The sequence below is a fragment of the Larimichthys crocea genome, chromosome XI (assembly GCF_000972845.2).
Source record: "Larimichthys crocea isolate SSNF chromosome XI, L_crocea_2.0, whole genome shotgun sequence".
NCBI classification, from domain to species: domain Eukaryota; kingdom Metazoa; phylum Chordata; class Actinopteri; family Sciaenidae; genus Larimichthys; species Larimichthys crocea.
Window position 1 is genome coordinate 17664062 of NC_040021.1, and position 16930 is coordinate 17680991.

Below are 16930 nucleotides of genomic sequence, written 5' to 3' on the forward strand. Positions count from 1 at the left end.
AAGACGGTGATCTTCAAATGACTGACCAGCAGTTCAAGACCCAAAGAAATCATGTAAACACAAGTAAATCTTTATATTTAATATACTGGATCAGATTTGCTTGAAAATTAAACTATTGCTATTTAATTTACTTGTTTCACCTCTCAATAGAACTACTCTGTCAACACCACATTGTGTTTCCTAACCAACGTACTGTGCATGAACGAGGTGTATACATTTGAACCACTGTTTTTGGATGAGAAAATTCTATCTCTACTGTAGGTCCAGTGTGTAAGATTTAGTAGCATCTAGCAGTGGTTGAAGGCAACTCACCTTTTGAAAGAGAAACTAATGTGACAGTGTTTGGTTGGTCTGTTCTGGTCTAGAAACATGGCAGTTCAACATGGACTCTGTGGAAAAGGTCTAGCAATATCTGTAGTTACAAAACAAAAAAAAAACCCTACCTGTATAGTCACATAAAGATAGCATTTCTTATTTTCTTCCACAGTGGACCTTTAAGTCACACTCGCTCATCCATAAGCTCTTTGACATGCCTTGTTCTCAGGAAATCTTTTGACTACACTGTATGAAAAGCTGAGGTTTTACCAATGATAGTCAGTGAGGCAGCATGAACTGTACTACAACCCTGAAACTGAAGCCACTCGACAGAAGTCAGCTTACTCACACCAGAGCTTTTCTTACATGTCGTAATGTCTATAAAAACATTTTTGAATAGAGGTGTGCAGGATATGAACGAGTTAATTATGTAGAGGACATTTTGTGTGCCATGAACATTCTTGAACATGTTTGAAAAATCTTTTAATACAAAATACTATTTTACAAAATATAACCGACCTTTACAGTAAAACTACTGTAAGAGCTGCAATGAAAACAGTCTGTTGCCATCTAAGTGCGTGAAGAGGACTGAGGTCAGAGTTTCTGCAGGAAGCGGAGCACCAGGTCTCTCAGTGTGGTGCGTAGTGGCTCGTTGTTGTCGCAGACGATGTGTGTCCCGTCCTCCTCCAGCTGAATCAGCGTGTCCTCCGCCTGCAGGTGCAGGATGTGTCCGTCCGCCGTCTCCTCCACTTTAACCTCTGTAATGCCATGCTGCAGGGCGGAGGAGAAAGATGCACAGACGTCGAGACATTGTAAATGTCAGATAAGCTGATCATCTACTTTGGGAATACCAAAGCCACAGCAAATGAGGGGGTAATGACAAGTGAATGAATGATTTCACACCTTCTGCAGTGTGGACAGGAAAGCTTCCAGGGGCACCGCTCCACTCAGCAGGGGTTTGGGTGCCAGCACTACTGGCGGCTCCTCTATTACCCGCTTCCTTTTTTTGCTGGGGGGCATTGGAGGGGGTTTGGGCACCGACTGGCAACACAGGAGAGGAAATTGTGTCCATATTTATTTCCACACTAACATTTGTGGCACAAATTCAGAAGACATATACCCACCTGCAGTGTGTGTTTGTTGTCCTTGGAATGCAGCACTGCAGACACTGTTGCCAGGGAGATGCCAGGTTTAATCTCAGAGGGCACCAGGGAGTTGGCCAGCTAGGAATAGAAGAATCGGACTTATAGCCTTAGAAAATTGGCCACCTGTTCTCTGACAGAGTTGGAATATGTCTACAATACATTTCTCTCTTGAATTCTGACAGCTTTTTAGACACCATATGTTATTGCCTCTTACATACACAGCAGAGATTTTAAAGCACTCACCATCTGTTTCCAAAGGTAATGATTTTATCTTTTATTCAGTCCAACCAGACAAGTTGATGAAGATATTCCCACATTAGTTAGACTGCTCTAATGTGACTCACCTCAGGCAGGATGTAGACACGTTCATAGCGGCGTCTGAAGGGCAGGTTGAGCACAGAACAGCGTCTGTAGGGCATGGGAGGGGGCTGCAGCTCCAGCATCAGGTCAGAGCGGTGGGACTGGGTCAGTGGAGGCTGGGTGTACTGCTCTGGACACACCACGTGAAGGGGCTGCAGGAGGGCAGAGACAGGAGACAGTGATCAAACAGTCCTTTAAAGTCACAGGTTTACTGTATCTTGCTCTAGACTGAGCCTACTTTATAGAAGACAGACAGGACTTAAGGAGGGTTTAAATTAAGGCTACATAGGGACTTCTCAAAAGCATCTATGCCCATGTCTCATTAGGTCTGAGATCTTGAATTGGTTGAGCCAATGCCCTGTGTGTAAACTGTGTCTCGCTGCAGTTTGTGAAACAGTACAGTCTCATGAGCTCTGTGGTTTCTTCTAACACCTATAATCTTTTTGAAATAAAGCTTAAAGAAAGGGGTGGAGGATTATTATTTTATTATTATTACCGAACAATACAGCAGAGGCTGATGCAAATTCAATAATCATTTGTTTATGTGGTCATAAACTACAGTGTTGGACCTGGAAGTGATGCTAGAGGAAAAACAGGATCAGGGGATCACCATCAGTAGGGTTCATCCTCTGAGGATCACGAATGTCATGGCAATCCATCTAATATTTGTTTAGATCTGGACCAAATTGAGACAGAGTGGCCGTGCCACCCATAGAAGCAAGCTACTAGCATAGCTATAAAGGACTTTTTATACCACTGAGTATATATATAAGATAAACCTGCTACACATTATTTAATGTTTAAGATCATAAAGTCCAGGACAACCGCTTGAAGGAAGATGCAGCTGAGGGGTCACAGGGTCCACTGAGTCACTTATAATGAAACTATCAATTCACTCTCTCTGGACCCGTTGTGTTCTCCCTCCCGACCCGCTCGTCCCTGAATGCTGATCCAACACTGTTCTGTTATCTTGTTTGGGCCCTTTAGCTCGTAAAATTGTTTACATTCGATATCACCCACACGACTGCCACCGACTCAGTAATTATTGGCTTGTTGGACAATTCTTCCCTCATCTGCGTTGCATGTAAACAAAAAAAACGCACAAGACAGCCATTTCTGAGCAAGACAAATTGATAGTTTTCCAGTCATTACCCCATTCAATTTGCCAACTGTCAAGCTCATCCTTAAAAACAAACAAAACAGTAAACTCACACTATCAGTTCATGTAGATGCAATCTACTTACTGCTTATGTCTGTGATTGGTAGATAACAAAGTGCTAGCAATACATTTACCAGATCAATGAATGGTAACATGACAAGCAGGTGTCAGCTGTACCTGGACCTCTTTGAGCAGCTTTGATACTTGGTGGAAGTTAAGCCGTGTGTCAATAGGACAGTAAACACACTTCATAGCCAAAGGCTGGTAGGGAGCCAGAGCGTCCAGGTAAGAAAAGTCCGGCTCTGGAGGCAAGAAATAAAAGTCACAAAGGCTTTAAGAAACATGGCTTTTGCTTTTATAACTACAAGAGAAATTCTTTTCATTCATGTCCATTGTTGTCCATGTTCAATACTTGTAATAAAGTCACAGTTACCAGTAAAGATGATGGTGTTCAGGCTGGATTTGCCCCATAGTTCCATAAAGTGGACCACGTCCCCGAAGCGCAGAGACGGGTGACCGGTGAACACCACGCACGGCTGGCGGAACTCGCTGCTGAAGTCTCCGTGGATACTGGGGTAGTGCTTCAGCTTGTTGGTCTGGATGAGCTGAAAGGACGACGCAGGAATGGTTAAAAGAGAAATTGACATTAAAGTTCCCCATACCTTCACTCACCACCTTAAGAACATGAGAGGTCTGGCAAGTGATCCTAAAGTCAGAAGTAGTACAGTCGTCCCTCGCTATAATGCGGTTCACTTTTCGTGGACTTGCTGTTTCGGATTTTTTTTGTGTAATTTTGCATGCTTTTTTTTACAGCGTACTGTACAGTATGAACGCGCATTGTGTTCTGCGTCCTAAATTGGCTAAGAAAGAACCGCACATGTTTTCTGCGTCCTCATTAACTAAGGGAGTACTGTACAAAATGCGTGTAAAAAGGTGTATAAAAGTGTGTGGTTAGGGGTTTTACAGCCTTAAAACATGTATAATAATTGTAAAACTTACTTCGCCGATTTCGTTTATTGTGGGTTATTTTTAGAACGTATAAACGAGGGACCACTGTACATGAAGTAAGATTCTTTACCACCTTGTAAGTGAACATCGGCACTGTGAAGGTGTGCCAGTGAGTCTAGTGAGGATACAGACTTATTTTTATTAAAATAACTTCCTTGTTTTACAACTATTTGACTGACAAGGAGTTTCCCTAATGTAAAATAACACTAAAAATATACAACTTGAATATAAACGCTGAGAATTTAGCATTCTCCTTGGTTTACAGTGAACATTGCCATGTTGTACTGATGTTCAGAAAACTTCTCTAAGCTTTTAGATTTTTGCTGAGTCACTTCAGTGTTCATCTGCTAGCAGACAATCAGTTTATTCCCCGGAAAGCAGCATTGTTTTCCACTTGTATGATACACAGCAGCAGGACTCACCTCTGCGTGAGGGAATGGAGGCTCTGGGAGATACACCTTTGATTGCTTGTTGTGGCAAAGCCTGAAAAGGAGAAAAAAAAAAAAAGAACACAAACCTTGATCAGAATATGTCTAAATTATCCAGGAGAATAATCAGCAGGTGGCTGAGAGGAACAAGAGCAGTATCGCTGCTGTAAACAAACACGGTTCATAATCCTTTCCCTTTCCTTTAAAGCAACATTAAAATCAAGATGAAACACAGCTGGCTCACAGAAATTACTTTTGTCTGCCACAATGCACCATTCTGGCAGAAAATTAAAATCGGTAGACACTGCACTGCTGCAGTCAACACCAGTAAATGTTTGACTCCAACACTAACACCAGCATCTGCACTGTTTGCATGTGTAATGTTGGTGTTTATTCCCCTCGCTGTAAACAAATGTGATATATTGCTGAAGGAGTAAACAGCTGCAGCACATCTGTCGCTTTCTGCTGGTTTTATCTTGATACATCGCTACACTGGCGCCACGTTTCTTACTCTATAATAACAGATTAGTAAACAAAGGACAGCTCCTCACCACTCAGCGAAGATCTGAGAGAACTCCAGCGAGCTGTTGGCGACTGGTGAGATGAAGTAGAAAGGAGTGGTCCCCAGGTTGGCGCTCTCGATGAACTGGTACAAACACTCCAGCAGGTCATATATCACACCTGAGGAGTAGCACGGCACTAGCACGTTGCCTCCTGCTCGAATTGTCATGGCTACGGGAACAGATGAACAATAAATAACAACATTAAAACACTAAGAATCAACAAAGACGATTCACTTTAATAAAGCTTTAGGTAAGTGCCCACTTACATACGCTTTTATTTATTCACATAACGTGAAGATATTTCAGGATTTTTCAATCTGAACCTACCAAGGTTGCTGCAGAATTCTCCCAGCATGCCGTCTGGGTTGGCGGTGGGCATCTGGGTGAGACCTGTCAGAATAAGAACATCGCTGTTCTTCAGGGAGCTTTGGTCCATCGGCTGAGAGAAGAGGAGAAGAAGAGATGCTTCAAACATACACAACTTAAATTAAGTAAAACCTTAGTATTAAGTATCTTTATCACTGCAGATTCTTCTTTGGCCCCATGTGCACTTTCCTCTTACCTTAGGCCTGTTAACCTACCTGTGGATGTGTGGTGAGCAGGGATGAACCTGACACATAGGAAACTTTCTCATGGTGAGACTGGATGATCCAGTTGGAACTGCCTAACGAGTAACCGGAGCTCAAGGGGGAGATCTGTACAGCTCCAAACAGCTCCTAGGGAAAGAAGGAAAGAGGATGTCACAATGAGAACACAAAAGGTAGAATAACACAGGAAGACAAAAACAGTTACTGTGTCACAGTGTCAGTGTATGTCTGTGCAGAAAGTGTAGCAAAAAACACATTCTTACCACTTTCTGTGAGTAACCCACAAGCTGCACTTTGCTGAGGGCAGAGTTGACCTCCTGCATGCTGTAGCATCGCTTCCACGTCCACACATCTACTGCATCCTTCAGTGGCCCAGGGAGCAACCTCACATAACAAAAGTATTTGTTTATTCAAACTAGAGCTGGACAATATGGACCAAAAGTCATATCTAAATATTTTTTAGTTGGACAACTTAGCGACTTTGTCACTATATTTAGTGAGTTTCAGACTCTCTAGCAATTAATTTTTTCCCAAAAAGCGACTAGCGACAAATCTAGCAACTTTTTCTGGAGTTATTGGAGACTCTGACGTGACAACGTCAACGAGCAGTGGGAGACCTGGACAGAGGGAGAGGAGAAATAAAAGCCAACTGGCGGCTCAAGGGAAGAAATGTATAGTAATTTTAACACAAAATAAACTATACTGATATTAACAATATGGTCTCGTGCGATATAGCGTTTGAAAACATATTGGTATAGATTAAAATATCTATATATTGCCCAGCCCTAATTCACACTGTATTGTATTATGTTCAATGCATCAGGTACAGGTGAAAAGGAAAATGGTGTAAGCATGGCTGTTGGTGATGTCACAGCCACTTAAATGTCAGATATGGTTTACCAGGTTATTCTAGCTTTGAGACTGAATCTTTTACCTTTGTTTTTTTGCTCTTCAATTAAAGTTTTTTGAACAGAAGATTCATTACCAGTCAGGCTTATTGCCAATGGTTCGATGGCGGTAATGAGGATTATTGGACAGATAAAAGATTGCCACTACATGTGATATGGGATTGTTTCACAACCACACAGAGACAGTGTGCTCTATCATGTGTTCACTATTTTTCTCTACAGTGTACCTACCTTTGTATTTCTTTATTTTTCCAGCAGGTGGCAGACTGGGCTTTGGGAACTCTCTCCATGAAGTTCACCAGTTCCTCCATTAACAGTCTGAGGGGGGAAAAAAACAGCCCACCAACCAAAGTCTTTTAGTTCACAAGACCACAACACCATAATTTATTTTTCTTTAAACTCAAAAACAACAAAATGTATTTAAAAACTGCTGTTTTGGACCCCGGGCTATCGCCTTACCTGCCAATCTGCAGGGTGGGTTCTGTGGCATACACTGTCCCAGTGAAACCGGTGTGTTCAGTGATGTAGGGCAGGGCCATCATACAGTGGTAGTTAGAGATTAGGATGACGTCAATGGTTGATAGATCCAGCAGTTCTCTCTGTAGCCAATAGAAATGAGAAAGACGTTTAGATGTAGAGAAGTAGAGAATACTTTATAGGATTACAATTTCCCATAGTTTTGCACAAAAACATTAATTTGAAGCATTTGACTGATGTCTTAAGCAAGACAGAAGCTAAATATACTGTATGTGTGGTGGCTGGGCAGCTTAGTTTACCTCAGGGAGGCAGAACTCTGGTTGTGAGTCCACAAACACTCTTCCTGTACACTCCTTCAGCTCCTGGAAAGACCACAAGAAATAGTTAACTTCTGTAACCCATACAGAAATCCTAAAAAACAAACACTTCACAGACATATAAAGAGACAGAAAGAACTTTAAGTGATCTCACAAAAAAAACAATCAAACACAGGTAGAAGTTCAGATACAAGTTAAAAACTGAATTTAAAAGGTCCAGTGTGTAGAATTTAGTGGCAGATAGCGGTGTATTTTGCAACCCCTTCCACCCACACTCACGTTCCAAACAACAAGGAGAAACTAGAGTGGTTGCAAAATGTGTGAAAAATGCAAAAGGTCCTATCGATAGCCAGTGTTTGGGCTACTGTAGAAACTGCAGCAGAGAACCTGCTGCATCTACATTAAAGTTTCATTCTAAGCTAACAAAAACATAACTACTCTTATTTTCAGTTGGTTATACACTAATGAGAACATACATATGCATGATATATGAAATTTCTGCTATATTCTGTAAATACAGACCCCTAAATCGAACACATCTTTAAATACAACTAAACAGTTTCTCATACCTTTTCCAAGTTCAATGTTCCATCCTTAGAGACCCAACCGGGTAGCTTGGAGAGCCTTGGACTGAAACGGGAAAATTAAGAAATCATCTTGAGTCAGAACAAATGGAAACTCTATCCCCTATAAATGAATGAGTAAAGGCGCTACTGGTGATACCAGTGACTCACCTGTGCACAAGGGGAAGGGGCAGGAAGTTGAGGACAGAGGTGGTGTCCAGCCCACAGTCCAACATGATAGTGGTGGATTTGAACTTGAGGACATTGCAAGGCAATGTGGGATGACCAGAGAGACAATACTGAGAGACATGGAAGGAAAGTCAATACAGACACACGTGGAAAAAATACAGAAGTGTGCCAAGAACAAAATGCAACAAAAAGTTTAGTCCAGTCCAGTCTGTATGTCTGTGTATACACACACACACACACACACACACACACACACACACACACAGCTGTAGCGTGTCTCATTACGAGAACTAAATGTTCCATGAAACAACATTTGATTAACCAGCTGACTAAACATCATTTGTTCACGCTGCTCTGCACATATAAAACAGTTTACATAACTCAGCTGTTAGCTGTAGAGCTAACGTTAGCCACAGTGGATGAGACAGGACCAGACAGAGCTGTTAGCTGCTGAGCTAACAGAGTAGCTATAACTAAACATACGCTGTGACGCATCATTATACACAGCCAACGGTTGGGTTGGCTATATTTATCATTTTTACAGCTTGTTTACTCACCAGTTTCATCTTAACACCATTAGTTGCTCATAAATTAGTTTTATGTAGTCTGTTTCGCTAACACTGCATCCTTCACAGTGTTTCTCAGCTCTTAGTGGTGATGTGTCGGTGGTGAACGAGCCGGTTCAAATAACCGGCTCTTTAAAGTAAACGATGGGTACCGGAGCCGTTGAGTGATAGTAGAAAAAGAAGCAGCATTTTGACACTTTAAAAAAAAAAAATTGAAAACACAAAGGCAGAATGCAGAATTTTGCAATGCCAAGCTGTCGTGTCGAGCAGTGTCCACAAACAACCTTCACAGACACATGAAAACTGTGCATCCAACAGTCAATACCTATCCTTTAAAAAAAAGGGTTTTATAGGTGTTTCTATCTGCTTTCTGTAGCAGAGTGGTTCTACAAGCACCTTAGCACATTTATTGGGCGGTTTCAGAGAGTTACAAGGGTCTGTAAACACAACGAAAACAACTGGCTACAGCAATTTACTGATATTAGAAAATGTAATTTTTACTTTTGAAAGGATGTATTGAATAGTATTATATATATATTTATATATATATTATATATATATATATATCTATATATATATATGTCCTCCTCTGTAAGTCGCTTTGGATAAAAGCGTCTGCTAAATGCAATGTAATGTAATGTAATGTAATATATATATGTGTGTGTGTGTGTGTGTGTGTGTGTGTGTGTACACATACAAATCATAGTCATAAGTCAAATCAGTGCTAAATTTGGCTCTTCTTGGTGAGCTGAGCCAAATGATCTGATTCCCTAAAAAGAACCGAACTTCCCATCACTAGCTCTTGGTTTCCGTGACTCTCTCCCCCTGCTGCCCCCCACAGACACGGAGTGTTTCACACAGTCAGTGGTTTACACAGGTTTACACTGACTGTGGGCATGCCAAACACCGACAAAACATCACGCGTTTGTGTGTTTGTGACTGCCATGTAAAGGACAGCATGTCTCTCAAAAATCAGGCAAAACATCAATTGAAGTGTCAAAAAATTTTTTGTCAACAAACGCACATGCCTTGCAGAGTCGCTGGCTCCAACCAGAGTCATATATACACGAGTTAACTCAGTTTTACGACTTTGGAGGACAGGCGTAGAGATGCTACCCTATTTGGGCACCTGTTTGGTACATATGTTTATAACGCTTGCTGTAAGGTTAAAGTTGGGGAGGGTTTCTGTGTAGCCGTGGCGCGGGGCGGCTGCTACAGGACGGTGAAGCAACACTTTCACTCACTACTCTGGTTTAGCCTCCTCCCGTGCAGCTAGCAGTAGGCTAGCTAAGTCCAACACTGGCGACCTGTCAAACCACTCCCAAGTGACTCCCATCGGTAGATTAATATCCAGAAAGTATAATGGCTTACGTGGTGATATTGCTCAACTGATGTAGCAACATTGCCACACAAACTACTTCTGTATCTGCGGTGGGCTAAATAGTTTATATTTGTGGCTAACGGCTAACCAGAAGATACCGAGCTCGCTTGTGAAACTTCACTGAAGTCGATGTTTTCTCATGGAGGATTTGTACAGTTATTAGTCAAGAGGATTTACGAGTGGGGAAGGACAGGTACGGCTTTAAACCACGCATTTCTATCAACAACGTAAATATAGTAAGCTAGTGTCACCATACAGGTAACGTTATAGCTCGTTGAAAACACCTGGAAAGGTTTCGTGTTGTTGTTACATTAAATGACCTTCGGCACACGCGTGCGGCGAGGCTGGTGAACAGATTCATGTTTTAATAACTGTCAGAGCTGAGTCACGTTTGGTTCGTTGTTGTTTCCTCATTCAAAGCAGCAGCTAAAAAGTAAAAGAAACACTCATAAGTCTGAATGAAGTAGTCTGTCATACGACTTAAAGGTAGAAGGTCACGATCATTGTTCATTAAAAGCTGTATTCATAATGCTGACATTTAAAATTCAGGCTGAGTTTTTTGTTGTTGTTGTTTTGTCATGTCATGTCTGCAACGTGACTTGCCAGTCATCATCATTACTTCCTGTCTAGTAGTATCATACAAGTGTCTCTGTGTTTGACAGAGCAGAGGAGGTACACGCTCAGTTTCTTGACCATGGGGAACACCTGCAGTAACCACCTTGGGATCCCTCCAGCTAAGGGCCCCAACGCAGTGGGATGCACTGACTTCATGATGGACCACACTGTAAAGGTAAGAAAAGAAAGAAAACAGCATCTGTCACCATACAGGATGTGTTGTCTGTTTGTGTAGATGTGTTACTCTCTGTAGATGTCAGTGACAGTCGCGCTTTTGTCCTCCTAAACAAATGACAAACTGTGTCTCGTCCACAGGGCACCTTCTTCCGGATCTACTATCCTTGCCAAGAGACGGAAAAAGCGGAAAGACCAGATTGGGTGCCTTGCAAGGAGTATTTTAACGGCCTGGCAGACTTCATGAAAATCAACAGGACTCTCAGTGAAAGGATTTTCAACTACCTCTTTGGTAATTTAACTTTAGTTAGTAACATGCTGCTTCAACTCAAGTCTTTCCAGGACTAGTTTCAACTTCATTTTGTTCCATAATCCACGTCATTTTTATTGTAGTCAAAGTTGTGTTATTGTTCCGTAGTCTTCGCTGAATTAAAACGGTCTGCCCTTTCAAGAAACTCTGATGACACTGAAAGTAGAAGTAATGTCAACTATACTTACTTATGACCTACATCTGCTAAGTTTCAATTCTGTAAGTTAATGTTCATGTGGTAGAAATGTATGGGAACCAGCGGTTGTCTGAAGTTGAGTTGGAAACCATGACACTGCAACATGTAGCATTTCCCTTAAAAAATGTACAAAGCTCTGTCACTCTGTGCTTTAAAAAGCGTCTGCCTTGTGTTTATTTCAGGCTCCTTTAAGATCCCAGCCTTCTTGGATGCTCCATTTAAATCAAATGAAAAATGTCCTGTAGTTATCTTCTCCCATGGCCTCGGAGCCTTCAGGTACAAACAATCAGTCTGATCGCTGCTCCAGTATTTACTCATCATCAGCTGGAGGTTTTGCTCACTCAGCTCAAATAAATGGTCTAATTGACTCTTCTTGGTTTTTCCTAGGACTTTGTATTCAGCTGTATGTGCAGAATTGGCCTCTCAGGGCTTTATTGTGGCATCTGTGGAGCACAGGTACATAATTTTTTATTAAATACACTTATTGCTGATATGTTTTCATGGTGAGGATGTTCAGGATTTATTTCATTAATTTCCGACACGTATCAGGAGTGTAAGACAGCTGTACAAGACTAATCCAAACAGACCAAATGTGGTGAGCTGTCATGTATAGAATCTGTAGGTATCTGAACTATATTCAAACATGTACAGTAAATGTATTAAAAACTATGGCCACGTGTCAGTTGTAGGAAAGTCTAGTTGGACGTTAGCCAAGCCAGCAATACCAGAGGTCAGTCTCTTCTGCGCACCGCTGTCTGTTTATCTGTGGAGTAGTAGTAGAAAAACAATGGTACGAACCAGGTCATCACATTTCTTTTCAGTATAGAGACAAGGGGACCATATGGAGATGAACAGAATGGCCACAGTGAGTCACTCGCATGGATTGACTTTTAGCAGTTGGTTAAAGCCACAGAGTTGTGACAGTTTAAAGCTGTGACATGAGACTTTGATCACAAACAGTCATTTTGCAGTGCTGTAAGCTGTGTATGTGTGTGTGTGTGTATATATATATACATATATATATCTATTATATTATTATATATATCATAGTATATATATATATATATATATATATATATCATATATATATCCTATATATATATATATCTATAGATATATATATTATAGATATATATATATATTATTATATAGATATATATATATATAATATATTTATATATATATATATTATATATAGAATATATATTATATATATATTATATATATATATATATATATATATATAGATTATATATATATAATATATAATACCACACCCACACCACACACACCCACACCACGTATGTATGTGTATGTGTATGTATATCCAAGCAAATCTATATAATGATTTTTAAAACATCCAGCCCAAAATACATTTTTCCTTTGGCAGTTAGCTTTTGACATTGATGATTCTGATGTTGCTGGGGTTTTTTCCTGCAGGGACCAGTCAGCCTCAGCTACGTATTATTTTCGTGAGAAGACTGAGTCAGAGAGGGCGAGTGAGACTCTGCCTCAGCCCAAGACAACCTGGTACAAGAGTGGATGTACTACAGATCTCTGAAGCACGGAGAGAGCGAATTCCCTGTCAGAAATAAACAGGTACGTTCTCATGTGATGTAGAATCCATGCTTCCTGTTTCACTACAAAGTCACTGCTGCATTTTTGTGTCAACAGTCATAGTATAACCGGTCAGGGTGGTAACTTTATTACTCTCCACTATTGTGTGGGTTTGGCCTACAGCTGGATTGCACAACATCTGAACGGTATACTTATTAACCAATATGCTGCATTATTCAAAACCACATCCTTATTTGTTCAGTTTCGTCTCTGATCCTTATATACAATTGTATCCACTCAGCATGTTTCCCCTCCTGTTATCTCTGCTGTGTTCAAACATATCCTGTGCTGTGTTATATTGAGGCTGAAATTGCTGCAGTGTTTGTGTGTGCTTTTCCTCCTGACTTGTGTAAACCTTTGGTTTCATTTGCAGGTCAAACAGAGAGCAGATGAATGTATTCTGGCTCTGGATACACTCATTAAAATCAACTAGGGATACCAGTGCAAAATGTCCTGAACACAGTTTGACTGGACGACGCTGGAGGTAACTTTTTTGGTTTGTGCTCTAGTTTTTCTTTTGAAATGAGAAACAGGCAGCAGTGCACATTGTTCAGCAGAAAACAAAGAGAGTTTATAATAAGACGGAAGTATGTGCCTGGAAGAAACTACTCACAATGCAAGCCGGAGCATGTCGCAGGTTTATTTTTTTTCTTCTGGATCACAGCATCTCAGGTTTCTGAGTTCAAGATATTTGTATTATTGATATTGCAGGTCTTTGTCTTCAAGGAACTCACAGGGGAAAAAGAAAGCAAGAGACACAAGAAAAACAGCTTGTAACAGCTTGTAACAGTGTAATCTAACACGACCAACTTTAAGTAAAACTCCAAAATTAAAAAATGTTGGTCAAAGAAAACTTGGTAAGATAAAAGTCGTACAACTTTAAAAAAATGATCAAATAGATAAAAGTCTCTTTAAACAGTGATAAATAAAATAAAAAACTTATTACCACAGTACCATTTGTGCTGTATTTTTACCTATGTACTGTAGTATTAAAGCCACTTTCAAAGTAGTTTAAAGTTATTCTGTCATTGAGCTGCCCCTGTGACTTTGTAAATATAATGTGGTCATGTGAATTAGAGAGATTCTGAACCTGGCATAATTATATGAAGTGATTAAGCATGACACTGAGTTCATGCATCTACATGAACAGTGGGATAAACTGTGCTCCAAACAGAGTCTTAGGTCTTTAGATCTCACTCGTTCCCATAGTGGTAAACTTTTCACTGTTCTTATCACTCATCATCCATTTTTCTCTTCTGACTGTCAGAACTCGATGGATATGTGCAGGATCGCAGCTGTGGGGCATTCCTTCGGGGAGCAACAGTGATCGAAGCTCTGTGCAAGAGGTGAAATTCAAGTACGTGGATTCATACAGTACATCCATCTATCAGCCAGTCTCCTTGACATGAAGCAGGAATATTATCAAATATATGTGAACAATTGAATTCACAGGAAATACTTGCAATCTATCGTAAGTAAAGAAGAAAAACTAAAGTTAAATGTAAAAATATATATTATTTGCGTCACTAGTATTAAGTAAGAATTAAGAATCTGGGTCCAAGAGGCTTCTTAAATTCTGACCTGGATCTACAGCAAAGTCTAGCTGACCCAGATTTAACTCTTCTCAAAGAACCTGGATGACTGAGAACCTTCACAGACTAGCATCATAGATGTCAATTAGAGACATTGCACTAATGTGTATCCTCTTTGTATTTTTTAGCATTATCTTAGAAACACTGAACTCTCTTCCTTCAGGTGTGGCATAGCGCTGGACGCCTGGATGACCCCTTTAGATGACGAACTCTATCATCGCGTCAAACAGCCAATCTTCTTCATCAACTCAGAGAAGTTCCAGTGGGCGGGGAACTCAGTCGCATGAGGAAGCTGGACTCTGCCGTCATCCAGAGGAAAATGATCACTATCAGGTAGAACTGACGCCAAATTCAAATTTGGTCTGTTTCATCCTGACTTTGTGGTAATGTTTACTTTATGTGTATTTCTTCATCAGAGGTACAGTTCACCAGAGTTTTCCAGACTTCACTTCCTGACTGGCAACTGGATCGGGAAGCTGATGAAGCTGAAAGGAGAGATTGACCCTGAGCTCGCATAGACCTTTCCAACAAAGCAACACTAGCCTTTCTGCAACGCCATCTCGGTATGACCAAGAAACTGCTAACCGTACCTGCATGTTATTTTTTTAATTTCTGTGTTCTGCTGCATTTTTGATGCTCAAAATCTGCTTGGACTTTTGCAGGTCTAGAGAAAAACTTCAATCGGTGGGCCCTCTGATTGACGGACAAGATGAAAATCTCATTCAAGGGACTAATGTCACCGTGCTTCAATCTGCCATCTGATCTGCCTCATATACTGTGAAAATACCGGCTGTTTGGCCATGAGCTAAATGGGACTCACTGGACAGTACTAAAATGTCAAGTTGGGCCCTGGCTGGCATTTCAGGATAGCAATTTGGAGCAGTAATGGATGGGAAAGATAATCTCTACCTCAACATCAGGAAAGATTTGTTATTCTCAAACTCAGTGGACCAGCGTTCTTTCATGCGGCTTGGACGTTGCGTACGAGCCAGCTGAACACTTCCTCTTTTCCACTGTTGAGTGAAATCTTCACTATTACCGGCATTTCCTAGAGAATTCTTTAATCATTTTTCATCTTGAAGTGTATATAAAACTAACTGAGATTATGTTATTCCACACAAATGCTGCATGTCTCTTTGGATAAATGACTTTCCAGCAGAGGCGAGCTACACTATGATTGCAGTGTGATTACTTGATGAGGCCTTTATGAAGAAAATCCTACCCAATCAATTGGCTACGGATGGTATGAAGACTTGTATGATCTTAGATGATTATTAGCCAGATAGCACAAAATAATCCTGATTCAACAGAGTACAGCTACATAAGGAAATCATTAAAAGGAATATTAACACTAAAGGGTTAACATGTGGGTCAATAACATGCAACTGCCTTCTGCTTTTATACATTCATAGTCTGGAATATGCCATTTGTACACAACGGAAATCTAATAAATCTGGTTTGTATACAAATACATTTTGTGCCCACTTATTCAAATGGCTTGATCTTTCGGGTTTGTGCACTCCTTAATCATAGGAGGTTAGAAACAAGCTCCAAGGCTTAAACAATGCTTTTGATACTTTTCAAGAAAGACTGAAATGTCAGACTCGTGTGCTTGTATGAAACTCGACAGTGCTGTTGCTCAATATGAGAAACAGACTAATTCTCTGAAAATGTTCTCGGCAGTGATAAGACTATTTCAAACAAGGGGGAAGGAAAATGATGACTTGTCTCAGATCTTGTAATTATATTTATTGTGCCACATAAATATATCTTCAACGCATGCATGCATCCACACAAAATACAGAAAACTTTCTTGAAAACTGCCACGTTTCAGCTGACAACCATTCAGTTTTTTTTATATTCAACAAAAGATTCAGTACTTTTCTAAAGAATTATGGAGGCATCTTATCAGAACAGATCGTCGTGTAACACAAGGGTGCTGGAAACTGGAAACGAATACTTAAGCTGTAAAAAGGCTATTTTAAACTGCTGGTTGTTTTTTCAATAGGAACTATGAAACCAGCCATCGGGCCAAAAGGTAAAGATGACCTGTCAGGTCTATCCAAGAAATCAAGACTGCCATTGAAGACTTACAGAACAAACACAACTAAGAAATTAAATGTACTCAACCCATCCAAATGAACTAAAAACACAAGTAGTTGAGACATTTCCATTTGTGGTGTCTGATAAAGGCACATGAAAGAAATAGAGGGCGGTCACTCCTCTGGCTGTTGCTTAACATGCCGGGTATCTGCAGAAGCATCATTGATGATCAGAGAGAGATGAATTATCTTTGACAGCTGAGCCTCTTGAAAGGAAGGAAAGAAAACAGATTGTATATCAAAAATCAAGATGAAGTTGTTCTTTAAGGCAGTTTTTTTCTCAACTAAACTAATATTCTATATAATAAGATCAATTATTAATATCACTTACCAAAACTGTCATCAGCAGAAGAAGACG

The 16930-nt window shown here is 40.4% G+C and overlaps 2 protein-coding genes across 3 annotated transcripts in view; one reads left to right on the forward strand and one right to left on the reverse strand.

Annotated features, from left to right (window-relative positions):
• Positions 1-781: 781 nt before the first annotated feature.
• ints9 (integrator complex subunit 9) lies at positions 782-8708 on the reverse strand. Its single transcript, XM_019263498.2, has 17 exons — positions 8577-8708; positions 8002-8129; positions 7837-7897; positions 7250-7312; positions 6933-7072; positions 6705-6791; positions 5829-5949; positions 5560-5694; positions 5306-5417; positions 4967-5147; positions 4410-4470; positions 3413-3584; positions 3157-3281; positions 1805-1972; positions 1440-1538; positions 1219-1356; positions 782-1086 (listed from the first exon to the last, which is right to left on the reverse strand). Exons 1-17 carry the CDS (start codon positions 8583-8585, stop codon positions 910-912), a joined length of 1977 nt encoding a protein of 658 aa, XP_019119043.1. The 5' UTR covers positions 8586-8708; the 3' UTR covers positions 782-909.
• Positions 8709-9735: 1027 nt separating this feature from the next.
• Positions 9736-16930, forward strand: part of pla2g7 (phospholipase A2, group VII (platelet-activating factor acetylhydrolase, plasma)) — a 10987-nt gene continuing 3792 nt past the window's right edge. The window contains exons 1-5 of one of the 2 annotated variants that reach the window (XM_010748059.3): positions 9736-10159; positions 10629-10756; positions 10897-11047; positions 11444-11537; positions 11649-11717. In XM_010748059.3, the coding sequence (XP_010746361.2) occupies positions 10096-10159; positions 10629-10756; positions 10897-11047; positions 11444-11537; positions 11649-11717 (506 nt within the window). In that variant the 5' untranslated portion in view covers positions 9736-10095. The remainder of the gene's footprint in view (positions 10160-10628; positions 10757-10896; positions 11048-11443; positions 11538-11648; positions 11718-16930) is intronic. The other variant, XM_019252865.2, reaches the window with a different exon arrangement.

Bases quoted from the DNA above. Each gene is read 5' to 3' on its own strand.
- ints9 (XM_019263498.2), bottom strand. The intron at 7,898-8,001 runs GTGAGTCACTGG...TTCCCGTTTCAG, and splicing joins CCCCTTCCCCTTGTGCACAG to TCCAAGGCTCTCCAAGCTAC. The intron at 5,950-6,704 runs GTAGGTACACTG...TTGTTATGTGAG, and splicing joins AAAAATAAAGAAATACAAAG to GTTGCTCCCTGGGCCACTGA.